We start from the raw sequence: 25,391 nt of genomic DNA, 5'->3' as shown, positions 1-25,391 counted from the left end.
CAACACATAAGGAGGACAGCGCAGCATAATGTGAAGAAATACAACTGGAGCCCCAATCAGACCAAGCCTGGATTTATTGTACTCAGTACATTCCCTTCATGATTTAACACCATTTGATTCAAGTCGGGTTTTCTGTCATTTTAGCCAAAGCATCCTAACTGATAACCACTATTTACACTGAACTTCAAACAGTAACATACATTCATCTACACTTTTGATAAGCCAGTCGAATCAAATGTTTATATGACTCAGAGTTATAAATCTGCCCCATATTTTCAAGTCTCAGCTCGGGAGTCACCACCTCGGGTTGACACAATTGTTTGTTCATTTGCTCAACAAATAGAGGCACTGCATTTACTATGAGCTTGTCCCTATTCTGAGTGCTGAGGTTTCCAGGATGAATAAAACATGATTCCTGTCCTTGAGGAGTCAAATGGAGGAAACAACACAAGTAAATCGACAGACGGAAGACAAGGAATAAGGGCTTTGATGAAGGTGAGTCCCAGGTGCTTCTGGAACACAGAGGACAGACACCTAAGTCAGACCTATAGGTATGGGGTCAAGGAAAAGATTTTGGGGGAGAAAATGTTCTAAGTTCTGCAAGCATTGCCCGAATCACTGGTTCTCAATCCTTAGTGGGTCTGCCCCGAGGGTACAATTTTTTGGAAACATTTTTGGTTGTCACAACTGGGAGGTGCTATGGTAACTAGTGGGTAGAGACCAGCGATGCCGTTAAACATCCCACAATGCACAGGACAGCCCTCCAGACAAAGAGTTACCCAGTCCCCAAATTCAGTAGGGCTGAGACTGTGAAACTTTGGCTGCATGAAGTAGGTGGGAAGAGATGTTTTGAGCAGAGAGATAATCACAGGCAAAGACACAGAGAAGTGAGTCCACATGACAAATGTGGGAAGGGTGTAGAGGGCCCGGAGCTAAGGATGGATTAGGGAGTGGAGAGCATCAGATAGAAGGGCATGCTCAGAGCAGATGAGTCCTGAGCCAGAAGCTGAGGGTCTAACCTTACCCCTAGAGCTGTGGGAAACTACTAAAGAACTTGAAATAAGGGTGTGTGTTTGGGGCACCCAGGTGGCTCAGTCAGTTAAGCGTCCGACTTTGGCTCAGGCCACGATCTCGAGGTTTGTGGGTTCAAGCCCCACGTCGGGCTCTGTGCTGACAGCTCGGAGCCTGGAGCCTGTTTCAGATTCTGTGTCTCCCTCTCTCTCTGCCACTCCCACGCTTATCTTCTGTCTCTGTCTCTCTCTCAAAATATAAACACTAAGAAAAACTTAAAAACAAATGAGAGCATGTGTTTTAGAAGGACTCTTCCGCCAGCTATTTGGTGGCTTAGGTACTGCTGTCTGGGTCTGGATCTGCAGAAGCCGTGGCACAGACAGAAACGGACCTCTTCCCATCCAAAGTCACAGCCACAGCCCTATTGCACGTGCTTCCACCTGTCTGCTCTGCTAGTGTGTGAAAGCACCTGGGGCAAAGGCTCGAGTTAATCCATCTTTCTCTTCTCCAGAGACCCCCACACGGGGAGTATGGTGGAATCACCTGTGGGGCTTACATGCTAATGCCAGCAGAGAAAGTAGAAATCAGAGAAGGTTAAAAAAAAAATCAGGGGCGCCTGGGTGGCTCAGTCAGTTGAGCGTCCGACTTCAGCTCAGGTCACGATCTCCCGGCCTGTGAGTTCGAGCCCCGCGTCGGGCTCTGGGCTGATGACACAGAGCCTGGAGCCTGCTTCCGATTCTGTGTCTCCCTCTCTCTCTGCCCCTCCCCTGTTCATGCTCTGTCTCTCTCTGTCTCAAAAATAAATAAATGTTAAAAAAAAATCAAAGAAAGTAAAACCTTTGAAAGGCCCTTTAATTGTCCACGTGGTACAGCACACATGGCCTGTGTATACAATACTATAGAGTTATGTGTGAAAAGAAATATATAATCTCTAATGTACAAACAGAATATATGCAAAAGCTAATTCGGGGCCAATGTTTAAATTTTCCCCTTTGTCTTTCAGGGTCTACATTGTTGAATTCACAACATGCTGCATTCACAACATGGAGTCTGCATTGGGCTCCATGCTGAGTGTGGAGCCTGCTTAAGATTTTCTCTCTCTCTCTCTCTCTCTCTCTCTCTCTCTCTCTCAATCTCTCCCTCTGCCCCTCTTCCCTGCCCATGCTCTCTCGTGCTCTCTCTCTCTCAAATTAAAAAAAAAGAAAAAGAAAATCAGTCTCCCTGATGTTCAATGCACGTACGATGCCATGGTTGCCACAGCACTTGGTAAATGTTTGCTAGAAGAACTGAACAGGATTCTCATTAGTCTGCTGGTCTCCAGCTCCTGGAAGGATTTGGGAGCACAGGTGAGCTGAGGAGCACACAGCGCTGGGAGGATCTGGGGTGGAGTGGTTGGTGTCCTATGCTGCTAGGACAGTAGGACTTTTCCTCCAGCTGCTGGGCCAGCCTTCAGCTGTCAACTCGGAACTGCCTTTGCTCTCCCTGGGCATCGGTGGGAATCAGCAAGGCCAATTCTCTCATTAGGAATTATCTTTGGCTAAAGAGAGCTGCCTCATCCACGGACACCCAATGGCTGGTCAGTGCCAGAGTACAAGAGCCCAGGTGCTTCATCCGCACTTGGAACAACTCTGCGGGGCCGTGTGAGGTTAGCTGAGGCCTTGTAGCATCTGTACCACAGCCCGACTTTTACCTCTGCCTAATCCTGCTTCATTCCTTTTCCTTACGGGTGTCCATACCTAGAGCACACTGGGGACCCTGGCCTGCCATAAGAGACTATGAGGTCTCAGAGTCCAGGAGCAGCGGGATGGGCAGGTGGGCATCAGGAGCAGCAGCAGTAGTGCTCGGAGCTCAGGGAATCAGAGACAATGAGCAAGCAGATGGCACCTGCGTGCTTACAACAGAGAGGAAGTTGCCTGTCTCCTGCCCAGCGGGAAACTGCCTGCATGGTAGGGAAGTCCTGGGCCTGGAGGGGGGCCTGGCTCCAAGTGAGGTCACAGGGCCATCCTGAAACCTGGCCCAGTCCTTTCCAAAGCTGCCAACGAGAATCTACTTCGTGCTCCCCACTTGCAAAGTGGCCTCCATTTTTGTGGGGTTAGCAAGTATCTGGACAGCCACCAGCCCGGTGAGATCTGGACTACAGCAAAACGCCCCCTTCACCACCAAACACCTCCACTACTTTGCCTTGGGCTCAATCAGGGAGACTGATTTTCTTTTTCTATTTTTTTAATTTGAGAGAGAGAGTGAGCACGAGACAGCGTGGGCAGGGAAGAGGGGCAGAAGGAGAGATTGAGAGAGAGAGAGAGAGAATATCTTAAGCACGTTCCACACTCAGCATGGAGCCCAATGCAGGCCTCGATCCCACAACCCTGGGATGGTGACCTGAGCCAAAATCAAGAGTCAGATGCGCAACCAATTGAGCTGCCTAAGCACCCTCTGGGGGACTGGTTTCTTATTATCCTTAGGATCAAAAGCCCCCCCCCCCCCCGATAAAATATAATATGGCATAAATTAACTTGAGACAATGTATCAAGCCAGGCTTATTAACAGCTTAAGCTAGCTGGCAGAGGTAGGAGAAAGAGATTAAAGGCTGATTTGGGAGGACACAGGTAAGACAGTCCCGGCTTGGATGCGGAGAGGGTGATGGCGGTGAGGGTGAGGTCGACACGAGAGCACCCGGTTCAGAGCATAACAAACAAAATGCTCAAATCCACCCATCTGCCTCCCGATGAAACCAAGAGTTGGCCACCCCTTAACTGGGAACACGAAACAGCACTAGTCTCCTTGGTTTCTGACCATGATCCCAAAGCCATAAGATGCTGGCAATGTGCTGGGGAGTGAGGAGGAGAGGCTTCCATTAATAATATAGGATTGACAAATTTCCCTAGAAGGCCTCAGACTTGCTACGAGCTGTTACAGGCAGTCGGGGCTTTCCAGATCATATTTCATTCCTCTGCAGATGGAACCCATCAAAACAACTGCTCTGATCCTTTGGCCTCCTTTCTTTCTAGTAACCACCGTTCACCTGACACAAAGAGAGCTGGTTGCCCTGTGAGCTGAGAGACGTAAGCAAATAAAAGCCCTATTACACCCAACACAGCACACCCACGCCTTCAGCCAGAGGCTGGGGACTAAGCTCTGAGTGATGCTTTCATCTTCCCCTTGGCCAAACGTGCCTCCACTAGTCTCCCCACCGCTCCCCAAATATTGCTCTGGCTGGTAATTCTCATTGCATCTCTCACTTGTGGGGATGGCGGCCAGCATTCCACAACCTCCTTGCCGCGGGTACTCCTCCAGTGCCAAGGCTGACAGGCCCATGCTCGCTTGGGGCCCTCTCCGCGGCGGTGGCTATGCAGGACACGGGGTTCTGTCAGTGAGGTGCACTGATGTGCAGGCTGGGCCCAGGAAATGAGCCAGAGCCCGTCTTTCTGCTCCCTGGTTGTCCCAGGGCAGACTACCTCCCCACCGTCCTGCTGGGGGCAGAGGCAGCTGGCCCTGGTCAGGGCCAGCCCTGGGGTTCTGTTCTCAGTCTCTCCCAGAACACACTACCAGCCCTCCAAAGGTTTTGTGAGCGCCTAACTCCACACAGTCATTTTTGGCCTATTCCAATGGCTTGATGTTTTCTGTTTTCTGCAGCAGAATCTTGCCTGATATTGTACCTCTTATTATAGATTTACATCTACTTCTCAATTGCAAAGCCATCTGGCTGTCACTAACATTTCCACACATTTCCTTGAAGAACACCCCTGGAATGACTGGTGGCTGTGCCCCGACAGCAGAACCTTCAACACCACCTCTTCTGAGAGGCATCAGTGGACCAGTCATCCTCAACATTTTCAAACCCTTCAGCCACATTTTAGGGTTTACCATGAAGGCTCTCTGAGGACCACCAGGGTGTGGAGCTTGGGCAAGGTGCTGGAGAGAAACCTGAGGAGAAGGAGCCTGTAAAGGTCTCTGCTTCTGAGAGGTGGGCATTCATTTTCAAAGTTATAGTTCAAACGTTCTGTTCCAGAGTCTCCCTCATTGCCAAGGCACATGTATACCTGACCCCATTTCTGTCACATTTTTTAAAACTCCAAACACAAATCAAGGTTGAGGATGTGTATTTTTATGCCAGGGGGAACAATATGATTATTCCTTGTCCTTTGGAAGCAAAGGTTGATTCCTCAACCACATAAAGGGATTGCTAATTTGGCTGACATAGGGAAAATCACTTGGGTCTTTATTCTACCTGATCATTCACATTTGGGGCATTTTCTTTTCCCTCCTCATCACCTTGTTATTTTCTCCATGACTTGCATTCAGAAAATAACATTTAGAAAAATACTTTGAAACAGATGCATTTTTGCTTTTAAATATTAAGGTGACATTTTTTTTCTACCTGCTTTATGCACTGGGAGGAATTCATTTCAATGCCAAAGTTAGTTTAAAGATATGGTCTGGCCTTTTAGCAGTGATCAGTTTGGGACATCTTTCTAAAATTATGCATTTTGTCTAATGGGGTTTAGAAAATTACTACCCAAGTGAGCCACAGTGACTGCCAGGAGTGTGTTGCATCCCTTAGCTGTTAGTGGGGACAAAGAGGTTAAGAATTGTTGCTGCAAAACATAGAGATTCCCAAAGCCCTCGGAGCTGATTGTCTCTTGTGCAGGCCCCAACACATCCTGCTCTATGGAAACATTTTGAAACAATCCAGGCTGCCATCAGTCCCAGGGCTCAGATTTGCCTGTGTTGCGAGTGTGTGTGTTTGCTTATTTATTTATTTACCAATTTATTTTTACACCCAGGCTTTCTTGTTGGGATTCTAATGTAGTCAGCTTTGGAAAAATTAAATCAATCTCCCACTGCTTCTGTTTCTATCATGTCAAGGAGCCAGTCCCCCTGGTGTTCCCTAATCTGGCAGAAATGACTGGAAATCTTGGCCTGGCTTCAAGATCCCCAGACCCAGTAGGAAGAAGGACATGCTTCCAACCGAATGACCTGTTCACTGCTGGGCTAATGGGTTCTTTTGTCAGGAGTGCCCTGGCAGTTTTGGAAAATCAAGTTGAGAAAAGCTATGACTGTCTTCTTTTCCTACTTTATCTGCCGGTCTATTGTTTGCTGGTATGAGTTATCCATGCAAAGATTCTTATGAAACCTGACATCCAGCCTCTTGGTGAGATCAGAGACACAGGATATGTATTACATCATGTGAAGGCAGATAGATAGTGTGGTGGGTTTATATGGAAGTCCTACTGCACAGTGGTTAAGAGGATGGGCTCTGGGAGTTGGGGAGACAAATGATGCAACTGTTCTGTGCCGGGGTTTCCTCATCTGTACAATGGGTGCAGGGAGGGTTCCTACCTCACTGGCGTCTGTGCAAATTCAATTAGATAATTCACATAAAAAGACTAGAATAGAGGCTGGTCTATTGTGTGCAGTCAATAAATGAGAGGTGCTTTTCATGTGATCAGAGCAAAAGGCACAGGAGGAGAAACAGGAAGCAAGCTGCATTCCTATAGACAACAGTCTAAATTCTTAAAATTGGTCCCTTGGTGATCGTTTTGTCTTAAGGAAACTTATCTTTGCTTATGCTTTTGAGATGATATGCAATTCTCAAGACATGTATATTTAAGAAAAATCGATGAGAATGAAGAGGGCTTCCCTGAAAGCAATCTATAATTGGAATATTTATACAAGTGTGAGGGGTGAGCAACCTCTTTTTAAATATCATCTCCCTCCTTCTGTCGTTGTAGGTCATGTACTAACGTGGCGGTCTAAAAGTATGAAGTCAGCACGGCAAGTCATGGCATATAGCAGTTAAACAACAACAACAACTGCACGGTCCTCTTTTCAAGACTAATAGGCAAATCTCTGCCCTATTTCCCCAAACTGTAAAAATGTCTGTGCCTAGACTCTCACAAGATGCCTATTTATTTCCAATCTTGAAATATGTTTAAGAATCCTATCATACCTCAGGAATGCCTGAGCAAAAGGAGTCCCTGAAACTATAAGCATGTAGGAAAGATATTCACTGTTCGTAGGGAGAGATTAGCTGGAAAACTCAAATACCTGATTTTTAACCACTGACTGATTATCAAATTGTTGGTCGAGTTTGGAATAAAAAATATTTTTATGAGGAGAAAAATCAATGTTGAAAATTTTCACCTGGAGGAAAAGAAAAGATTTGCCCAAAGCATCTGGAATTTTATAAAATTAACTATCAATTTGTTTTATACAAAAAAGAAAAACAGAAATAAAAGATTATTACCACTAACACAAATGTCAAGTTTGAATGTAAGGTAACCAGAAATTCATATTAGGCAGAATATTTGTTTTTAATGGAATCACTAAAATCCCACTTAAAGATTTTGTGGCAAACAATGGCCAAACCTGAGGGGGGAAAAATCTTTTGGTATTCAAATCAGCATGGTATATTTAAGAAATCGAGTGTCATTTGCAAATCACAATCTCACAGACGATAACAAAACTGTATCCAGACATTTTTGAATCATAACTCTTGATACAAAAAAAACCCTCATTTGTAATTAGAGAAATATTTTAGGAGAATGGGAAAGAAACCTTTTTCATAAAACCTAAGAGTAGATTTAAGGCCATCTGAAATCCTGGGGTAGGGTGAAGCATTCCGGAATGCCTCCACCAGAGTCGCATTCATGTATGCTCAGGGGTACAACTACGTTAACAGTATGTGAGCGACTGGATGTGAGGCACCACACTGTAACTCTCATCTGGGAAGTTCGATGGGGTTAGAACAATTTTTTCAGTTTGGAGACATCACTGAACATAAGCATGGGCTTCATCATATGAAATCACCAAATCACTCCGTTGGACATCTCATGGTTTCCATGGCATATTGAGGAGTTATGAAATCAGGAACCAATCCAACTTCTCAACACTGCTATGGATTAAAAGAAGCCTGTGTTCAAATGAATTCTAACTCACAGCCGTGGTTCCTACTGAGTTTTAAGGACAGAGGGGAAAAAATTAAGAACATTTAGAACATTTAGAAACACTATTGACTTAAGATCAATACTGTACTATTCATAAAATGGTTGGATTCAGAAATCAGAATCCTTTTAGCCATAATTTGTTACTCTGACACATTCCAAGTAGTCTTACTTGCAAAAGAGGTAGTAACGAATAATGAAAGAGAAAACATTTTAGTGCACTTTTAAATTCCACAAATATATAGTGAAGTGAAACATTTTGGGGTGTTCTATCTCCGCTGCTCTTATGGGAAAGCAAAGCCTATAATCACCTTGGCCCAGCAGACACTTACATCGTATCCGCTGTTACGGATTCCACGCCGGGGTCGCTCCCGAGTCACCAGAAGGTCCATCTCCGTTTCCCCAGGACTCGGGCTATTCAGAGACTGCCGGCTTCGGTAGACAGAGTTCTTCATCTGTTGCCTGAAGAAAATCCAACAACTGTTATGATGCAGCAAATGCCCTGACAGATGGAATTCTCCACTGATCCAAACTACAGGCAACCAATGAAGGGTTTGGATTTGCCTTGCAGATCTCAGAATTCATGCTATTTGCTCTCCGACCATCAGAGGCCATAGGAATAGTGGAATAAAAGATTGTTTCTGTTTTTGTTCCTGTTTTCCCAGATGCTATAAGCATTTGGCTGAATTGTAAATACTCTTCTAATGGAAACTCGGTAACTATAATCAATTGCAACACTACAACCTCATCTAAAATGCTGCTGATGGCAAGGCCGGGGACTCTCCCTTGACCTGACCCTCCAGGACAGCAAATGCTGGAGAACAAACTTGCTTTTGTTGACTGTTGACTCAGCTAGCCTGCTGTTCTTTTTAATCTTTCTGATTTCACAGGCAGGATTTCACGATGTGTTAGTAAATCCTGTGGCTAATGGGCCACTTAATACTGTAAATACTGATAGATTTTCTTTTCTACCTTCCCCCCAGTGGATTCCTTTCTGGCCTGAGGAGCCGTAAACCAAGAGGCAGTTTGGAGCTTATCCATCCATCCATCCATCCATCCATCCAATATTTACCAAATGCCTACCATGTGCCAGGCACTGTGGAAGATGATAAGGATCCACGGTGAGCAAGACAGACATGGCCCTGCTCTCCTGGAGCTTACATTCTAATGAGGGAGACAGACAATTCACAATATTTCAGAGGGTGGTAAGTGCTATTAAGAAAAATAATATGCAGGTGCCTGGGTGGCTCAGTCATTTAAGTGTCCAACTTTTGGTTTCAGCTCAAGTCATGATCTTGTGGTTTGTGAGTTCGAGCCCTGCATTGGGCTCTGCACTAATTACATAGCCTGCTTGGGATTCTCTCTCTCCCTCTCTCTCTCTGCCCCTCCCCCCATTCATGCTCTCTCTCTTTCTTTCTCTCAAAATAAATAAACTTAAGAAAATAAAAAAAGAAAAAGAAGATGTGACAGAGGATGGCTAAAACGGGGGCAACTTTAGATAGGATAGAGAGGGGGACAGTTCACCTGAGACCTAAATAGAGCCAGCCACATGCCAATCCTACACAGAACATTCCAGGCCCAGGGCATAGCATGTTGAGAGGCTCCCCTCAGCTCCCTCAGGAAATGCATACATTTGTCACCATTGTCTGCTTACACTTGCCATTTGAGGCATCTTTTTGAAGAGGAAGGAACAGGAACACCGTGAGGGTTGTGGCTGTGCTTTTCTTCCTGAAGAGGCAACTCTTACAAGTGGGGAGTGAGGCCCGATGGGGGTAGGCGGTTTCACATGACACTGCTGAGTGACAAAGGTGGCTACTGCCTGTCATCCAACAATTGGTTTCTCCCTGTGAATAACTGGCACTTCAGATCATCTATTTTCAGGGACTTCCCCAAACATCACCTATTTTATGTCTCCGTTCAAGATTCTATCCATTCATGAGTTAAAGGTGAAGAGGTCACATTCTTTATTCCCAGTGACTACGCGGGGAGCCAGAAACCTGGCAGGTATACATATATGTACCTCTTCATGATCACACACCCAGTTAGTGGTGGCATGAGAGTCGCATGCTATTATTAGTCTAGAATAGCCCTTAGAATTCCCAAGGTGAAACACTACCCTTGCAATTGGCCTAGGGGATAAAATAGACATTATTAGGCCTGCTCCCTCACTATGAGGAGCTTACATGTGTTGAGAGAGTCTCTGTGATCTCTGCTTGCCTGATACCCATGTTAACCTTCTTTTGGTGACAGCACTATGATGTTCTCTGGAGGCTATCCTTCCTATTGTGGTTAGCCTGTGATTCAGGCTGGACAATCAAGCATCACATCCCCATGGCCACAATGATCGGTTAGAGGGTGGTCATGTGAGTTGGTCTAATGAGACTGAGTCTCAGGGCTTTCACCAGAGCAACCAGGAAAGAGGCATTCTCTTGGCATTGAAGTTTCTAAGAGGACAGGATATAAGCCAAAAATTGCTGGCAGCCAGTTTGCCACTCTGAGGCAAGAGCCTGAAGAGGAACCATCTAAGAGTGATGAGAGGGCAAGCCAAAAAGGGGGGACGTTGTATGACCCCTTGGATCTGGTCATGCCTGAAGTCTTGACCTCTCACATTCACTGATGAATTCTCTTTGTATTTAACCAGTTGGTGCTGGGTTGCCATCATTTGCAACCAAAAGAATCCTGACTAATATAGGAGCTTAAACCTAATATTATAAACTGCCCTGTCGTTATCTGCAATTAGAAGCTTCCTTTAGGAATGGAACATGACCTTGTGATACAGAGTGATTCACACTTTAAGGCAGATCCCAAAGAATTCTCATCCTTGACCTAATTACAAATCACTTTTTAAAAAAGCAGACTTCACAACTGTACTGAGATTGCCAATTAGCCCATTTAGAAAAGATTTACTAATAAGGGTGTGCGTGTGTGGGGTGGGGGGGCAGTAAATACTAGGATTAGCAATTGACATTTAAGTAGGCTGTTTTAGAAGTATTAGAAATACAATAGCGAGACTGTGAGCTCTTTCAAGAACCATGAATGTGGGTGAGTACTTAGACACTGGGGTGCACTCCAGTCTCCTTTTCCATCAAAGACAGTGTTCCATTATGATACCCAGCCTAAAGGCTGCTATTTAACATGGATCTCAATTGAGGAGACCACTAATGTGTGCCTGGTGTGTAAGCAACTACTTAGAAATAAATTGGGCTCTTGGTAGAGGAATTACCTCTCTAATGGAGTTCCATTAGGTACATTCATTTCTTGTTTGTATTTTGCTATATTCTTTAAAAGTTAATGCATTTTGAAACTTGCAAAGTTTTTTACCTCTGAAAATACTGCTGCACAGATAGTGATAAATTTTATTTGCATTTTTAGGGGTTTTTTGATCCCACAATAAAGTTTAAGAAAGTAGTTCCCAAACTGTGTTCTGTGGAAACCTAGGGTTCCATAAGGATGGAACGTAAACCAGCGAGGAGGAGGAGGAGGCCGAGGCCCTGCTTCCATCAGAGCAGCTCTGTCTTTGTAAGTTATTGCCTTAGGTTGGGTATTCCTGGAAGCAGGCTCTGTGAGGATTTGAGTGCAAATGGTTTACTTGGGAAGAGATTCCAGGAAGCACAAGTTGGGAAGTGGGGAAATGAGACAGAGAATTCTCGGGAAGGAGGTTGATAAAGGGTATGATATACAGCAGATTAGTTTTTTGGGCAACTGGGGCTCAATCTAGACAATTCTTGGGAAGGAGGTTGATAAAGAGTATGATATACAGCAGATTAATATTTTGGGCAGCCGGGGCTCAACCTAGAGAATTCTCGGGAAGGAGGTTGATAAAGGGTATGATATACAGCAGATTAGTATTTTGGACAGCTAGGGCTCAATCTTCCTGGAGAAGCATGGGGCATAGTTGCATTAAAATGTAGGCTTTATTTTATTTAGATATGGCAAGACCAACAGATCAGGAGGTGACGGCCGTTGAAAAGATAGTTTGTTATACTTACAATTCCAAGGGGATGGGGCATGCCATGGGGCACCACATGGGGAGGCACCAGGATCAGTCACAAGGCAGTAGGAGGTAAAGGCAAGAGACTTTATTGTGGTTTCTTTGGGAAGGCAAGGCAGGGTAAATGGGCCGCAGATTGGATTTCTGGAATAATTTCAGCAGCCCCCTGGGACACAGGGGCTGTTCCTGGTTGTGAGGTACCCTGTCCTCAGGTGGTCAGGGCAGGGGGATTGGAGCCCAGAGTGTGACAGCCCTTGGTGAGGAGGAGGTTGGGGCATGGACACTGGCTTGTTTGGTTCACATATAAAAGGGGCACCTGCAGGCCAGCCCTTGACAGTCTCTAGGAATTGGCTAGACAGCCCTGGGAGGGGCAGTTTCTCTAAGAGTTGGCAAGATCCCAGAAGTCAAACGGTCAAACACAAAAGCTAGAAAATGTGGTTATTACAACAGTGTGGCTTACACCTCAGAGTTCTCCTGCTGGGGTGTTGACCCATCGGCTACCATCTGTCATTGACTGAAACTGCTCCAGAGTGCATCAGCTACGTGGCACTTCTGGCGGGGGCTGCTGAGAAAAAGCCCTCAAATCAGAGTCATAGATGCTCACAGGAAGGAGGATGCTGCTGGATGTAGGATGTACCAGAGCAGTGGGGGCCGTGGGAATCTGTAGCGGGGGGGACTCTGCCAGCATCTGCCTCAGTTACATTTCATTCTTTGTGCCTCCGGGTAAGAGTTTATAACATAAAAATGGGGGTGTTCTTCTGACTTTAAACAAAAAGCTGTGAGGACTCTTTTAAAAGAGGTGGGGATGAGTCAACGTTTGGAATCTAAACGCTGTCTCTGATTTGATGTAATTTAGGTCTCAGGGTAAAATCCTGGTTACCCCTGGACCGGACAATGATTCCCTCACGTGTGCCTTGCAGTGGTGACGTCACTGAGGGCAGAACCTCTGCGGAGCTGAACTGAGAGCACCAATGAACAGGTAACTCCAGCCTGTGACAACAGACACCACACGCGAGGAGCAGCCTCTCGAGTCAACGACAGAGTGTGACGAGAATACCACCTCAGGGGGGTGCCTGCGTGGCTCCGTTGGTTAAGTGTCCGACTCTTGATTTCAGCTCAGGTCGTGATCTCACGGTTCCCAAGATCAAGCCCCTGTGTGGGGCTCTGCCCTGACAGCGCGGAGCCTGTTTGGGATTCTCTCTCTCTCCCTCTCTCTCTCAAAATAAATAAACTTAAAAAAAAAAAAGAAGAAGAAGAGTAACACCTCAGAGCTTACCAAGTCACTGCCACTCTCTTTGTCTCTGTTAATCCTTCCCTTCCCATTCCCATTCCTTATTCGTCTCCTCTCCATTCCTAACCCACCTCACCCAATTTGGGATCTTCCACATTTCCCCTTCATAATGTTAAAAAAATTTTTTTAAACATTATTTTGAGAGTCGTTCAATCCCTTCTTCAACAGACAGTTATGGAGAATGGAATACACACTGACAGCATCAGCAGGCCATCGAAGGGCCTTGAGAATCTGGCCTGAGCTTTTGCTGAGCAGTGGGGATGCAGGTCTATGGCAATGAAGTTGTGTCCACTCTCCTTATAAAAAGCTTCAACTGAAATACTTTATGTATTTCCCAAATAACTTCCAAGCTAAGTTCCTTGTATTTGCACATGACTCTTGATTCTTTTCCCAAGTGGCAGCAGAAAACCCGGGAAAAGCAACTCTCTGCCCTGGTCTGTAGAAGACCCCTGACTAAAAAGTCCTCAAGTGCAGCTTAAAGCTGAAGAAGCCACCAGCCTTCCTATAAAATCCATATCCTTCTTCCCTCCTTTCTACGGTTATCAACACGGTGACACATACATGTTGTATCACAATACAGGTGAGCCCCGTCAAAGTGTGATTTTTACATCAACAGCTGATCAGACGCACCAAGTCTAATTAGAAGCATGGTAAATGAATTCTTTCTTTCCTTTACTATAAATAAATGATATCAATTCTGCTAATAAAATTGGGCCCCTCCTCCCACCTTGATCTTGTGATCCCATCTGAGCCTGTCACATAGTCATGTGTGCTTTTAACAAATACCCACTCAGGGCGGGAGCTGTCGTGTCTCACCCGGTTCGTGGAGGGTGGATCTGCCAAGGCTGTGTATGGCGTGGATCGGAGAGCTGGCATGCCCAAAGCCAAGGGGCTGTTGCCAAGGAGAATGTATATTTGAAAGGGATGGTCTCAAACCATGAAAATGCTTCCGAGGAGGTGCTTTAGGATGGGGAGGAAAGAAGAAAGATGTTTAGCTTTGCTAAACCAGTAGGTGAGGTCGCTCACTCTCTGCTTAGTGAGCAAAAAAGCTTGGGATGATGTCAATCCAAACCGCTGGGCCTCACCCTCCCTCTGAGGCCAGGCCCCCATTTTAGGCTGTTATGTCACCTCACGTTGCAAACACCCTCTGCACTTATGAGTAACAGACTTCTGGGGGTAGCTATCTCTTTGTCCCATCAGACCTTAAGTTCTACAAAAGCAATGACTGGGCTGTCTTGTCTACCATAAAATGCTAAATGAGTGGAATGAACGAACGAATGAATGAGAAAAAGCCTACATGGCCACGAGAGTATTCAGCAGCTTGCAGGGTGCCCAGTACAGAGTAGGTAATGATAAATGTCAAATAAATGAACAAATCTATGAATTAAAGAGAGGAACTCAGCACAGAGCTCTGAGTAGGTATGTGGTAAGTATTTACTGATGCTGAATGAAAAGGTGGGGCACAAAATTTGCTTTTCTTACACAAGAGCCAATAATTAATTGAAAAATACAATGTCCTTTGATCTGGAAGTTGCATAACCAGGAGTGTGATAATTATATCTTTACCCATCTCTGAAACAGCTACTGGTTTGGAAATATTATTAAGCTAAAGGACAATTACGGTTGTTTGCCCAAGTATTTTTTTTTTTTAATGGCTTCAATTTTATTCTTTTCTAAATTCATTATGGAGTACTGGCTTGCACAGACTAGCATGGTCCAGATCAGCAGCCAGCAATGATCACAGTCCTAAGGACAGATCAAGAGACCAGAGCTGTATTACCCAAGGCACCCTCTGCCCTCATCCCACTAACGGTCCTGAGACCATCAGAGAAGCCCTTAGACACTGCACCTGTTTTTAGACTCAGCGAATGGAGCACACAGTTCTGGGTCTGGATCCAAAACGTGCTCGATTTCCTTTGGGGTTTTCTCATACATCTTTTTTCTTTCTGTCTGAGCCTTGTTTGTCTCCACCGGTGGAAAGTCGTAATATCCCTTCCTCTTGGCTTTGAGGCGTAGCTTGTTCCGATAGTGCTCGATGTCTGACTTCTGCTTCAGGGCTTTGTTTACCTGGGGAGAGAGAGTATGTCTCAGGCCCACAGCTGACCAGGCATGGCCAACAGGTGGGAGGTTTTCACCAGGTCACAACTCCTGCAAAAGCTGTCCTAGGCTTCACCTCAGGTCCTTGAGCCAGCTAGACCCACCTGTGTCCCATTCCAAGACCAGCCCCCAACAGTGGGCCACAAACAGTGTGGAGCCCAACAGTCACCTAAGTCACTTGGACCTTCCATCGGGGGCTTCTTCTCCCTAGTCTACCCAAACCTCCTCAGGTCTTTGTGGTGTAAGGCTGATCCCACCTAAACTCCTTTGGTTCTCCTGTGCGGGAGCTTCCGAGTTGGTTCTCTACTTCTAGCTCCAGCCCTGAGGAACCCAATGACCTCCCCTAGTCATTTAGCTGGTGCCCAGATGGATACAATAGCCAGTTCCTGGAAGAGGCTGAGTTAGGATGAACTTAGGGTGAAGGGAGAGCAGACATGCTGTTCCCAAGGTCCTTCCACTCTGCCAACCTGCATGTGAGAGCTTATTTTTGTCAATCTGTATCTTTCTTGAGAGATAGGTAGTTCTGAAGCCTTGTATGGCCACTAATGCCAGCCAATTTCTGCTCTATGGGGCAAGTCAGTCTGGTCACATCAAGAGGAACATGGCCAACACACCTTCTGACTTGTCAAAGATACCAACAGATGGCTATGTTAAATAAATAACAAATGATGAGGAAGTCACACCCACGAATGAAGCTGAATGATGAAGTCAGCCTGACACCTACTGGATTACATGGAGGACCATCAGTGCTCTTTGTAACCGGACTTGACTATATTAATATAACCATGTATAGTGGTGTCATTATGTTTGCTTTAAAATAATCTTTAAAAGAGTTTTCTGTAATGCATAAAGAGATAATTCATCTAGTGGTAAGATACGTATCAACCTACAGGATGAGGCCGAAGGTTCATCAACACACAGCTCCATTTAGATGTTTTGTTTTTACAGCATACTTTTCCTAACTTTTGCAAAGATCTCCCCAACCTGAGCCCTAATGATATTTTTAGGCTGGTAGCATTTCACAGGTCTTAATTGTTCCCTTATTCTGCCTGCCACCAAGAAAACTAAAAGGGACAAGAAGCTAGTATGACATCCTCTGAGGCAGGAATCCCATTTCTGGAATCTGTCCTTAAGCAACATTCCAAGAGAGCTTCAAAGTCAGTGATGAAAGTTAACATCACCAGTAATCAGTCATGTCAGTATCAAATATTTCCCGATATGATGCTGACAAAAGGGACTATCACCCCCGTGGTTATGCCAAAAATGCATAACTTCAATCCAATCATTAGAAAACACTGGACAAACCCAGACCGAGAGATATTGTACCTGATAACTGCCCAGCACTCTTCAAAAGAGTAATGGTCATGAGACAAAGAATGGTCACAAGGAATGACTGAGGAACCATTCAGACTGGAGGAGACTAAGGACACAACTAAATGCTATGTGGGATCTTGGACTGGATCCTGGGAACAGGAAAGAGACATTAGCTGGAAAACCAGTGAAATTCAAATTAAGTCTTAGATTAGTCAATCACAGAGTACAAATGTTAATTTTCTGGGTTTGATAATTATTCTGTGGTTATGTAAGATGTTCACACTCGGGGTAGGTAAAGAGCCGGTGGGGCTCTCTGTACTATCACTGTAACTCTTAGGTAAATCTAAAATTATGTCAGAATAAAGAGATTTTCAAAGTCAAGCATGAAATTGCTCACATATAATAACCGGAACTAAAACTAAAACCAAAAAAAAAAAAAAAAAATACCTGGAAGCTTTGAACAATGGGAGATCACTTTTCCAATCAATGGTATACCTACTTAACTAAGTCATTAACAGCAACCATCCCAGAGACCATAGCAACACCGCAAATGTTTAAGATACAAGATATAAAGTTGTCTGTATGAGATTCTAAAATATACACGAGTTTGATCAAAAGTTTGAGGAGGAGGTAGAGAAAATGAAAACAGGATATGGTAGGGTAGTGAGATTACAGTGATTTTTCTTTTTTCTTCTGAACATTCTGTGTGGTTGTTATGTTTTCTTTAAAATAATGTTTAAAAGAATTACCTATAATTCATAAAAGGAAAATTTATGGCTTTGGAGTTGTGGTTTCTTCACTGAAACATGCCAACCATAAGAGAAAAAGGGAGAAAATTATAAGACCATCTGCCTTAAATGCCACAAGGCAGCAAATTACAGGGATCAGTTCAGGCCTCTTTTCCAGTCCAAATGCCAGCAAGGTCCATTCCTTTAGCTACCACAATGTAACAAGTATCCATTTCTGGATAGGCAAAATGCTCATCTGTTCTCCTACTGGGATGGGGTGATGAGCCTGGCAGAAAAAGGGAGTGAAATGTTGAATTTAGCTGAGATCCAGAATGTGTCCCCATGACATTCACATCACCAAGCTGGGGTTTAAAGATCCAGGCATGGCGGCCACTCTCTGGGTCCTTACTGGGCAGAACATGCTGATCAAGAGCAGTTAGCAGTGCATTAGTGACAACCTCAGAGGCCTTTATCACTGGGCTTGTGTGTCTGGTGGCAGAAGTGTGCCTAACAGAAGATTTGGAGGGCATGATCGGCTTTGAGAAGACACACAGGTCCCCAAGGTATAGAAGCGGGCAATATAAAATGATAAATGATCAACAAATCCTTGCTCATTGGCTGACTAATTAATAATACCAATGATAATGTACTTACTGTGTGCTAAGTGCTGTTCTAAGGATTTTACTTATATTAACTCATCTGATTTTCCCAATAGCCCCATTTTACAAATGGAAATACCGAGGCACAAAGAAACGAACTAACCTGCCTAAGGTCACAAGAAGAGTAAGTAGAAGAGATGAATTCAAATTGTTGAAGCATAGTTTGAGAGTCTGTGCTCTTTTAAGCACAATGCTAGTTTTCACTAATGGGCTACAGTGAGTTAAAGAGAGGGAAGGAGCACTGGACAGGGATTCAGGGCGCCCGAACATCATATCATGGCTATCATAATAACTACCGTGTGACTCTGAGCAAGCCACTTGACCCTCTGGCCTCAGTTTCTTTGTCTAAAAAATGAGGAAGTTAGCACAGAAGTGCTCTGTAAGCCTATAACCAGTGAAGTTCCTTCTAAAAATGGAGGAAACTTGGGCCTCAGGCCCCCAGCCCTGCCTCACCACACTGCCACGCTGCCTTGCACCCTCCACTGGGCCAGGCCCCTGTCCACACCGCTTGCCTCCCCTGTATGGGGACCTGCAGCGACCCAGGCCTGGGGCTTCCCAGGTTGGAGTTGTCTTCCCAGCCCCCATGGGGAGGAAACAGAGATACCTGTGGCATAACAAGCCCCCCTACACCTACTTGGCCATGGTTGCCTGGGTGGTCCAGGCTGCACCCTCCCACAGGTTGAAGCTGGTCCAGATCATCCATCAGGTCCGGGCCACATTCCCCTTCTTCAGGGACGACCGTAGGGCTAGAAGGATTCCATCTGCCACAACCTCTCCTCAAACTGATGCTCCTGCAAGGTGCCTAAAGATCCTGGGAAGCTCCAGGTCAAGGGCAACTTCTGGGCAGTCGTCATGAGCCTGATCCTAGCTGAGGGGCTAGGGCTGCACAACATGGCCCTTTGTTGGGGCTGGCAGAGCAGGGGCTTGTGGGGAGCCTTTGCCAAGGACTTGGGCCCCTACATGCTGCACAGCTGGTGATACCGACTCCCCACTTCCCAGCCACCGCCCAGTGAGGGCGTTAGCATAAAGTCTTTGCTAGGGGACACCAGGGAGGGGGCACCATGGAGCACCCCAGGTCCAGCTGGCTCTGGGCACAGTGGGAAGGAGGTGGTGCCCACTCCAGTGCTGCCCTCTGAGAGGCCTCTGTGGCCCCTTCATCCCCTCCCTGGGCTCAGTAGAGCAGAGGGAGAGACTTCCCAGAGGGGAACCAGGAGGCCTGCACCCTCTCCCCTGAGCACAGAGTCTGCTCCCTCCACTTACTGCAGAGTACCCCAGACCCTGGGGGGCTGTCCAGTGGGAGTCACAGGCCTTCACTTTGGGGACAGCTGCCCACCTCCTACTTGCCCATCTACACTCCCAATGTGATAATGCTCTTGGTTCCAGTACTACCCATATCCTGTCCCCATGCCCACCTTCAATTGGTGCAGCCTACTAGGGGTTGACCCCTGAAACCCATGGCCCCTCAGGGTTGTTCTGGGATCTAGATGCCCTTTTCCAGGGGATGCCACTCAACAAGAGCATCTATGATATGTGGGTTAGCCATGTCTGGGATCCACCTGCCTCCAATCCAGGGGGTTGCTCTCCTGATACAGCCTGTGAGGCTCCCGGGACAGGGATGCTTTTCTCCCCTACCCCTTCCTGCCACCATCGGTTTGTTGGGAAACCAAGGCCAAGAGGACCAAGAGGTGTCTGTGGCCACAGAAGCCTGGAAACACTAGGCACCAGTGGTGCTGAGAATCCACGATGTTTATTGGACTATCCCACAAAGGGTTGTGACCCAGCTGGGCACCACCCTGGCCTCAATGGTCAGTCATGCCTCTCCTACCCCCAGAGGCAAGACTGGAAGGAATGGGGCTTTGCTTGGAGTAGCGCCTTCCTGATCCTACTTTCTCTGGTCCTCTCTATCCATCCATTCCTTTCTTCCATCCATCATCCCTATGTGTCACTTCAGTTCCCTGGCTCTGGGCTAGGGGAAGGAGAACCAAATGGTGGCTCCAGCATAAAGTCTTGTCCTCCCTCATCTGCTTGGGAATGAGGAAGCACCTTTTTGGGGAAAAGATAACAGTAAAGGAGTAAACAAACAAACAAAAAACCCCAAAATTGATGAACCTCAACCTATCACACCTTTATGCCAGCTCAGTCTTCCTGTCCAGAAAGCAAGAGGCACTTCCTGAATCATGTGGCCCGGATCGGGGAATGAGGATGAGCCCCTGATATGGTTTCAACACCCAGGTATACAGGGGCCTGGCATGTTCCTTAAGGTGCGATGGGGAAAAGACTTTAAAACCTTGGAAATCTCCCACCTGTTGTACGTAACAACAGCAGAGTATAAACAAATGGAATGAACAATCAACACAACAGCTGGACAAGAGAGAAAAAACGAAGTATGTGTGTATGCACCTGTAAGGTTAATGGTCACATGCAGGTTCCACATTGCATGTTCTTAAAAATTCATAAACATTTTCAGCGCACTGACCATTCTGGGGCAGGAGATACTCTTTCCCTGACTTTCCCTTTTGCTCTTCTCTAACCTGCCCACACCTACTATCCATCCATCCATCTGTTTTTTTTTTTTTTTTTTTTTTTTTTTTGGTCAAATCATCATTCTCTGGAGTATGTTACAACGTTTTTCCAGACTCTTAGGAAAATTGATTAACATCATGATATACATTGATATCCTCCTGGGAGCAGGCAGGGGCTTGTTTCCAGCTTGCTAAAAGGAGTAAAAGTCATTTCAAAGCCTATGTGGTAGACCACATTCCTGCCTGTATAACATTATCTCCACTGGTTCTTTATCAACTCAAGCCCCTTTTATGCTACTACAACTGGCACCCCGTAAAGAACAGTTTAGGAGTGTTACCAAAGAAGGCAGACGGTTGTGTGTGTGTGCTTACAGTGGGGAAGAATTTCTGATGATTCTCTTCATAACTACTGTTTTTAAAAACCCACAATTTTTAAATAAACTCCGCCCTCAATGTGGGGCTTGAACTCACAACCCCAAGATCAAGTGTCACATGCTCTATTGACTGAGTCACCCAGGTGCCCCCATAACTACAGTTTTTAAAAAGTCCCCTCGGGCTTCTTAAGAAAGGCAAAAACTCCTCAAAAACATCACCCAACAATTTTTTTGGGTGACTCGTGTCCTGATTCATCCCGTCGAGGCCGGTGCACACGGAGGTAAACATGACCGACAGAGTCCCGTACACCTGGACGCAACCTGCACCCAGCATTCCCAGGTGGTGTCTCTTAGTCTGAATTCCCAGAGGCCTGGCTGCACTAGTTGTCCCCCGCTCTGGGTCGCCAAGTGCTCACCTCACCGTTGAGGACTGCTGACTCCTGGCTCCGGTCCGATGTGGGATGCACCACGGGGAGGGCTGTGGGTTTTATCGCGATGAGCTGCACAGATCCAGAAGATGTGTCAAAGGGATCAGCAGCCGCCTTGCCAGAGTTGTCAAAAAGCACAGCTCCTTCCTCTTCGTCACTCGCAGGCACTGAAGCACAACATAAACACCCTGATTTTTATGGTGTAGGGGAGCTGCATGATCCTGGGGGAAATCTGTGTAAGGCTCAACGCCTAAGGACATTACTTTATTCAAAGTGACCTCAGCAACAAGAGCACCTGGTTCTTTGCCAAGGGCTCACTATTGTTCAAGGGTTTCTCTTAAGATCTATACTAGTCACTCTCCCACTGCATGATCAATGGGTAGGAAAGAACTGTAAAGGTTTGAATATAAACAGTAACAATCATTCTTTCAAAATTGTGACAAAATGTTTTTGGGGAAAAAAAGTAAATTTTTTTTCTCTATGTTTGAGTTGGAGATGAAAAAAGTACAATTTGGCCAAACCTGGCAACTATTCTTAAATATGACAGTCAAAAGAGTAACAGCATTCAGTTCAGTCTGTGCCACCAAAGCCATCCCGTTTTGCAAGATGTAAGGGTAGTAAGTCTTCCCTGGTCAACCAGCCATGGGAACTGCTGCTAACATTTGGTTTATTTTTTTCTTTCTCAAGGCTGCTTCTCCAATGATTCGGGTTAGGGTTTTTTCATTTGTCGAAACAAAAGAAAGCTAAGAAATAACTGCCAGAGAAACTAATTTAAAACTGTACACAACTTCCCTAATTAAATAGAGTGAATTCTGCCCACACTCTGTTAAAGTAATTCTCCCTGCTGACAGATAATTCTGCCCTGATTGCTGAAAGACACCAGTCTGCCTCGTGCTTCCACAACTAAGCTGGCAGAAGAAGTTCCAGGGCCAGTAGTACCTTGCTGATTGACTTGTGCTTAAAGCACACTCCCATTAGGTAACTCTAAGAATGACAGTTTATGGAGCATGGCTGGGCAAGAGATAAATTAAGCCTGTTCAAACAACTAAACCAGTAGGCAATTTAGGAGCAAAATCGGTGTTCTATAAAATATGAACGTAATAGAAGTGTATTCATCTTTCCAAGAGATCAGGACGTCATTTAAATTACCCAGAAACACATAGTTTGTATCATATTGTCACTCTATCATAATCATAGATTTGTCAAATTAAGCTGAGTAAATTGTTATTTTACGATGGGGCCAAAACACCTCATGGTCTAACAATAGGCTATAATTGGAGTATTTCCTGCTTCTGTGGACTTATTTGCAAATAGGCCACCAAACAGCCAATGACAGAAGAAAATCTCTACTCATACATCTTCTAAAGTAGAGTTTTGCTGGTCAATTCTTGCCTGGCCACCATTATGTCAGACCTGGACAACTACTATGAAAGCCACCTATGGCAGCCAGCCTCCAAGATGGCACCCAAGATGGAACTAGCCTCCTGATATTCACAGTCACGATGAATAGGACCGATCCATGTAACCAATAGGAAATAGCAGAAATGACAGTGTGTTACTTCCAAGGCTAGGTCATAAAAAAACAAAACAAAACAAAACAAAAAAACCCTTGTGGCTTCCACCTTGCTCTCTCGTGGATCACTTACTCTGGGGAAAGTCAACTACCATGTTATGAGGACACTCAAACAGCCCTATGAAGCAACCCACGCAGCACGAAACTGAGACTCCTTCCAATAACTATGTGAGCAAGCCATCTTGTAAGTGGACTGAAGTCCCAGTCAAGCCTTTAGATGACTACAACCCAGGTCAACATCTTGACTATGACCTCCTGAGGTACTCTGAGCCAGAACCACCCAACTAAGCCACTCCTTAATTCCTGATCTGCAGACATTACATGAGATAATAAACATAGATTGTCATTTTTGGTTGCCAGGTGTTGGGATAGTTTGTTATGCAGTGATACATACATAATCCACCTAAACAACCTCTCTCCTGTGAGCTTCCACCCTTGTTGTCCTACTTAAGATACATAGTCACAGCAGCCAGGATGATTATCTCTTCAAAAGGTAACCAGATCACAGGACTCCTATGATCATAACCCTCCAAAGCCTCATCTCTCTCAGAATAAAACCCTGAGTCTTTGTGAGTTGGCTCTGACCACCTGGCCAAGCACATGTCCTACCTCTCCCTTTATCCACTTTGCTCCAGCTACAATGGCCTGCTTGAACAGCCTACATCAGGCTTGTTCGCACCTCTGGGATTCTGTATTAGGTGTTCGTTCAGAATGCTCTTTCCCTAGGTCTTTACATGTCTAGTTCCTTCTTATTTTTCAACTGCAGTTTGAAAAAAAACTTCCTTATTCATGAATCTAAAATAACTTGCCCATTAGCTTGTTATGTTATACTTTCTGCATAGTACTTCTCTCTGCTGCCTTGTACTGATTTAACCTGTGCCCATCCCTGCCCCTAGAATATAAGCTCCATTCTTGCCTACCCTTTAAAAGGCAGATGTCTATTGCCTTTAGTGGTGTCTCAGGTATAGCTGGCTTTTAATAAGGATTTTCTGCATCAATGAAGGAAGGAAGGAATGAATGACTACAATTTCCTGACTTTGGAAAGGAGATTGTTGTTAGTTGTTAGTACTTGCAAAACAGGTGAACATGTAGAAGTTCAAGTTCTGTGATCACTAAACCATGCAGAGGGTGAAGAGACGGCACACAGCAGTTTTACTGATTCTGGGTTGTGACACCCTCACTTCCCACCCCGTGTGGACAGGGTAAGGAAAGAGCATAACTATAATGGGATGGGAAAAGGATACCCTGGAAGTTGGACAAACTACAGTTCTTGCCCATCCTTATTCTCAAATAAGATTCAGATGTGTACAATAACCCCTCCAGGTTTATGAGAAAAATAATTAGTTATCCTGCTCCCTGCCAAAAGACTGATGTAAAAAGAGAATATGTTAAATATTCATTTATTAAAGTGTGGGAGTACAGCAGGTTCGTGGGAATATTTGATGCATAATTAGTCCCTAAAAGAAAAAATGTGGGAGAATGCTGAAGGAAAGGCCACAGCTAAACTGTAGAAGTGTCCTAGACACCATCACATCAGCATCATCATAAATGTCACTGTCCCCAATCTAGTTTTATCTTATTTTCACTGTTGGTTTTAACTTCCATAAATCAGGAATTCCTTCCTTCCTTCCTCCCTCCCTCCCTTCGGCTTGTCTTCCATTCCAATAAAACACACTACTGATATTTTGGTGAGCTCTAACCTCACGGATATATGAGAATGTGGAGCCCTGTGATGAAGAAAAGGACAGGTTCTATGGAAGGTCCACCCCAGAATTCTGATGGGCTTCAGCATTTGCTGGATTTTACCTTAAACAAATCGGTCCCATCATTTCTGTGTGAAAATTTCAAGCTGAACCTCACTGAATGGGAACCTGAGGCACAAGAGAAGTGGCCAACCCTGAAAACTCACTTTCTGTTTCTTTCTGACAAAAATAAAATGCAGTGAAGTACCATAAACCTGGAGAAAGGATGGCTTTTTGATAGAACAAACGTATTAAAACCTCAACATAGCACAGTAATTGGGTTTCATTCATGCAGGCTGCTCTTCTTATTTCTGAGACTGAGATTTAAATAATAAAGTGACCTAAACAATAAGGAGGCAGGTAGAGTGGTGGAAAAACAAGAACGGAAGGTCAGCAGGAACATTTGGGGCAGGTCAGTATCTCCCCAGCCAGGGTAGGGAGTGATGGGGTCTGAAACAGGCTCTGCTCCCTCCTCCCCTGTGGATTAAATGCAAGGGAGAGGGAAGGGCGTCATCTTATAAATGTGATTTACTGACAGAGGAGTCTGTACGTTGTACGTTTTTAAGCAAGCAAAAGGGCACAGAACAGTATGTACATTGATTCACTTTATTAACAAAGCAATACAACAAAAAAGATTGTGTGTGTTGTCATGTGCATAGTAAGAAGGTCTGAGAAAGACACATGCGGAGTTACTCAAGGTCATCTGAGGACCCGGGT

The 25,391-nt window shown here is 45.2% G+C and overlaps 1 protein-coding gene across 2 annotated transcripts in view; it reads right to left on the bottom strand.

Annotated features, from left to right (window-relative positions):
* Window positions 1-25,391, bottom strand: part of KIAA1549L (KIAA1549 like) — a 269,435-nt gene that overhangs the window by 36,375 nt on the left and 207,669 nt on the right. For both annotated transcript variants that reach the window (XM_058688590.1, XM_058688589.1), the window contains exons 14-16: window positions 21,348-21,526; window positions 15,087-15,304; window positions 8,288-8,417 (exon numbers count right to left, since the gene is read on the bottom strand). In XM_058688590.1, coding sequence (XP_058544573.1) covers window positions 8,288-8,417; window positions 15,087-15,304; window positions 21,348-21,526 — 527 coding nt within the window. The remainder of the gene's footprint in view (window positions 1-8,287; window positions 8,418-15,086; window positions 15,305-21,347; window positions 21,527-25,391) is intronic.

The sequence above is a fragment of the Neofelis nebulosa genome, chromosome 10 (genome assembly GCF_028018385.1).
Source record: "Neofelis nebulosa isolate mNeoNeb1 chromosome 10, mNeoNeb1.pri, whole genome shotgun sequence".
Taxonomy (NCBI): domain Eukaryota; kingdom Metazoa; phylum Chordata; class Mammalia; order Carnivora; family Felidae; genus Neofelis; species Neofelis nebulosa.
The sequence above is the reverse complement of the archived record's forward strand: the minus strand, read 5'-3'. Positions and strand labels throughout refer to the sequence as shown.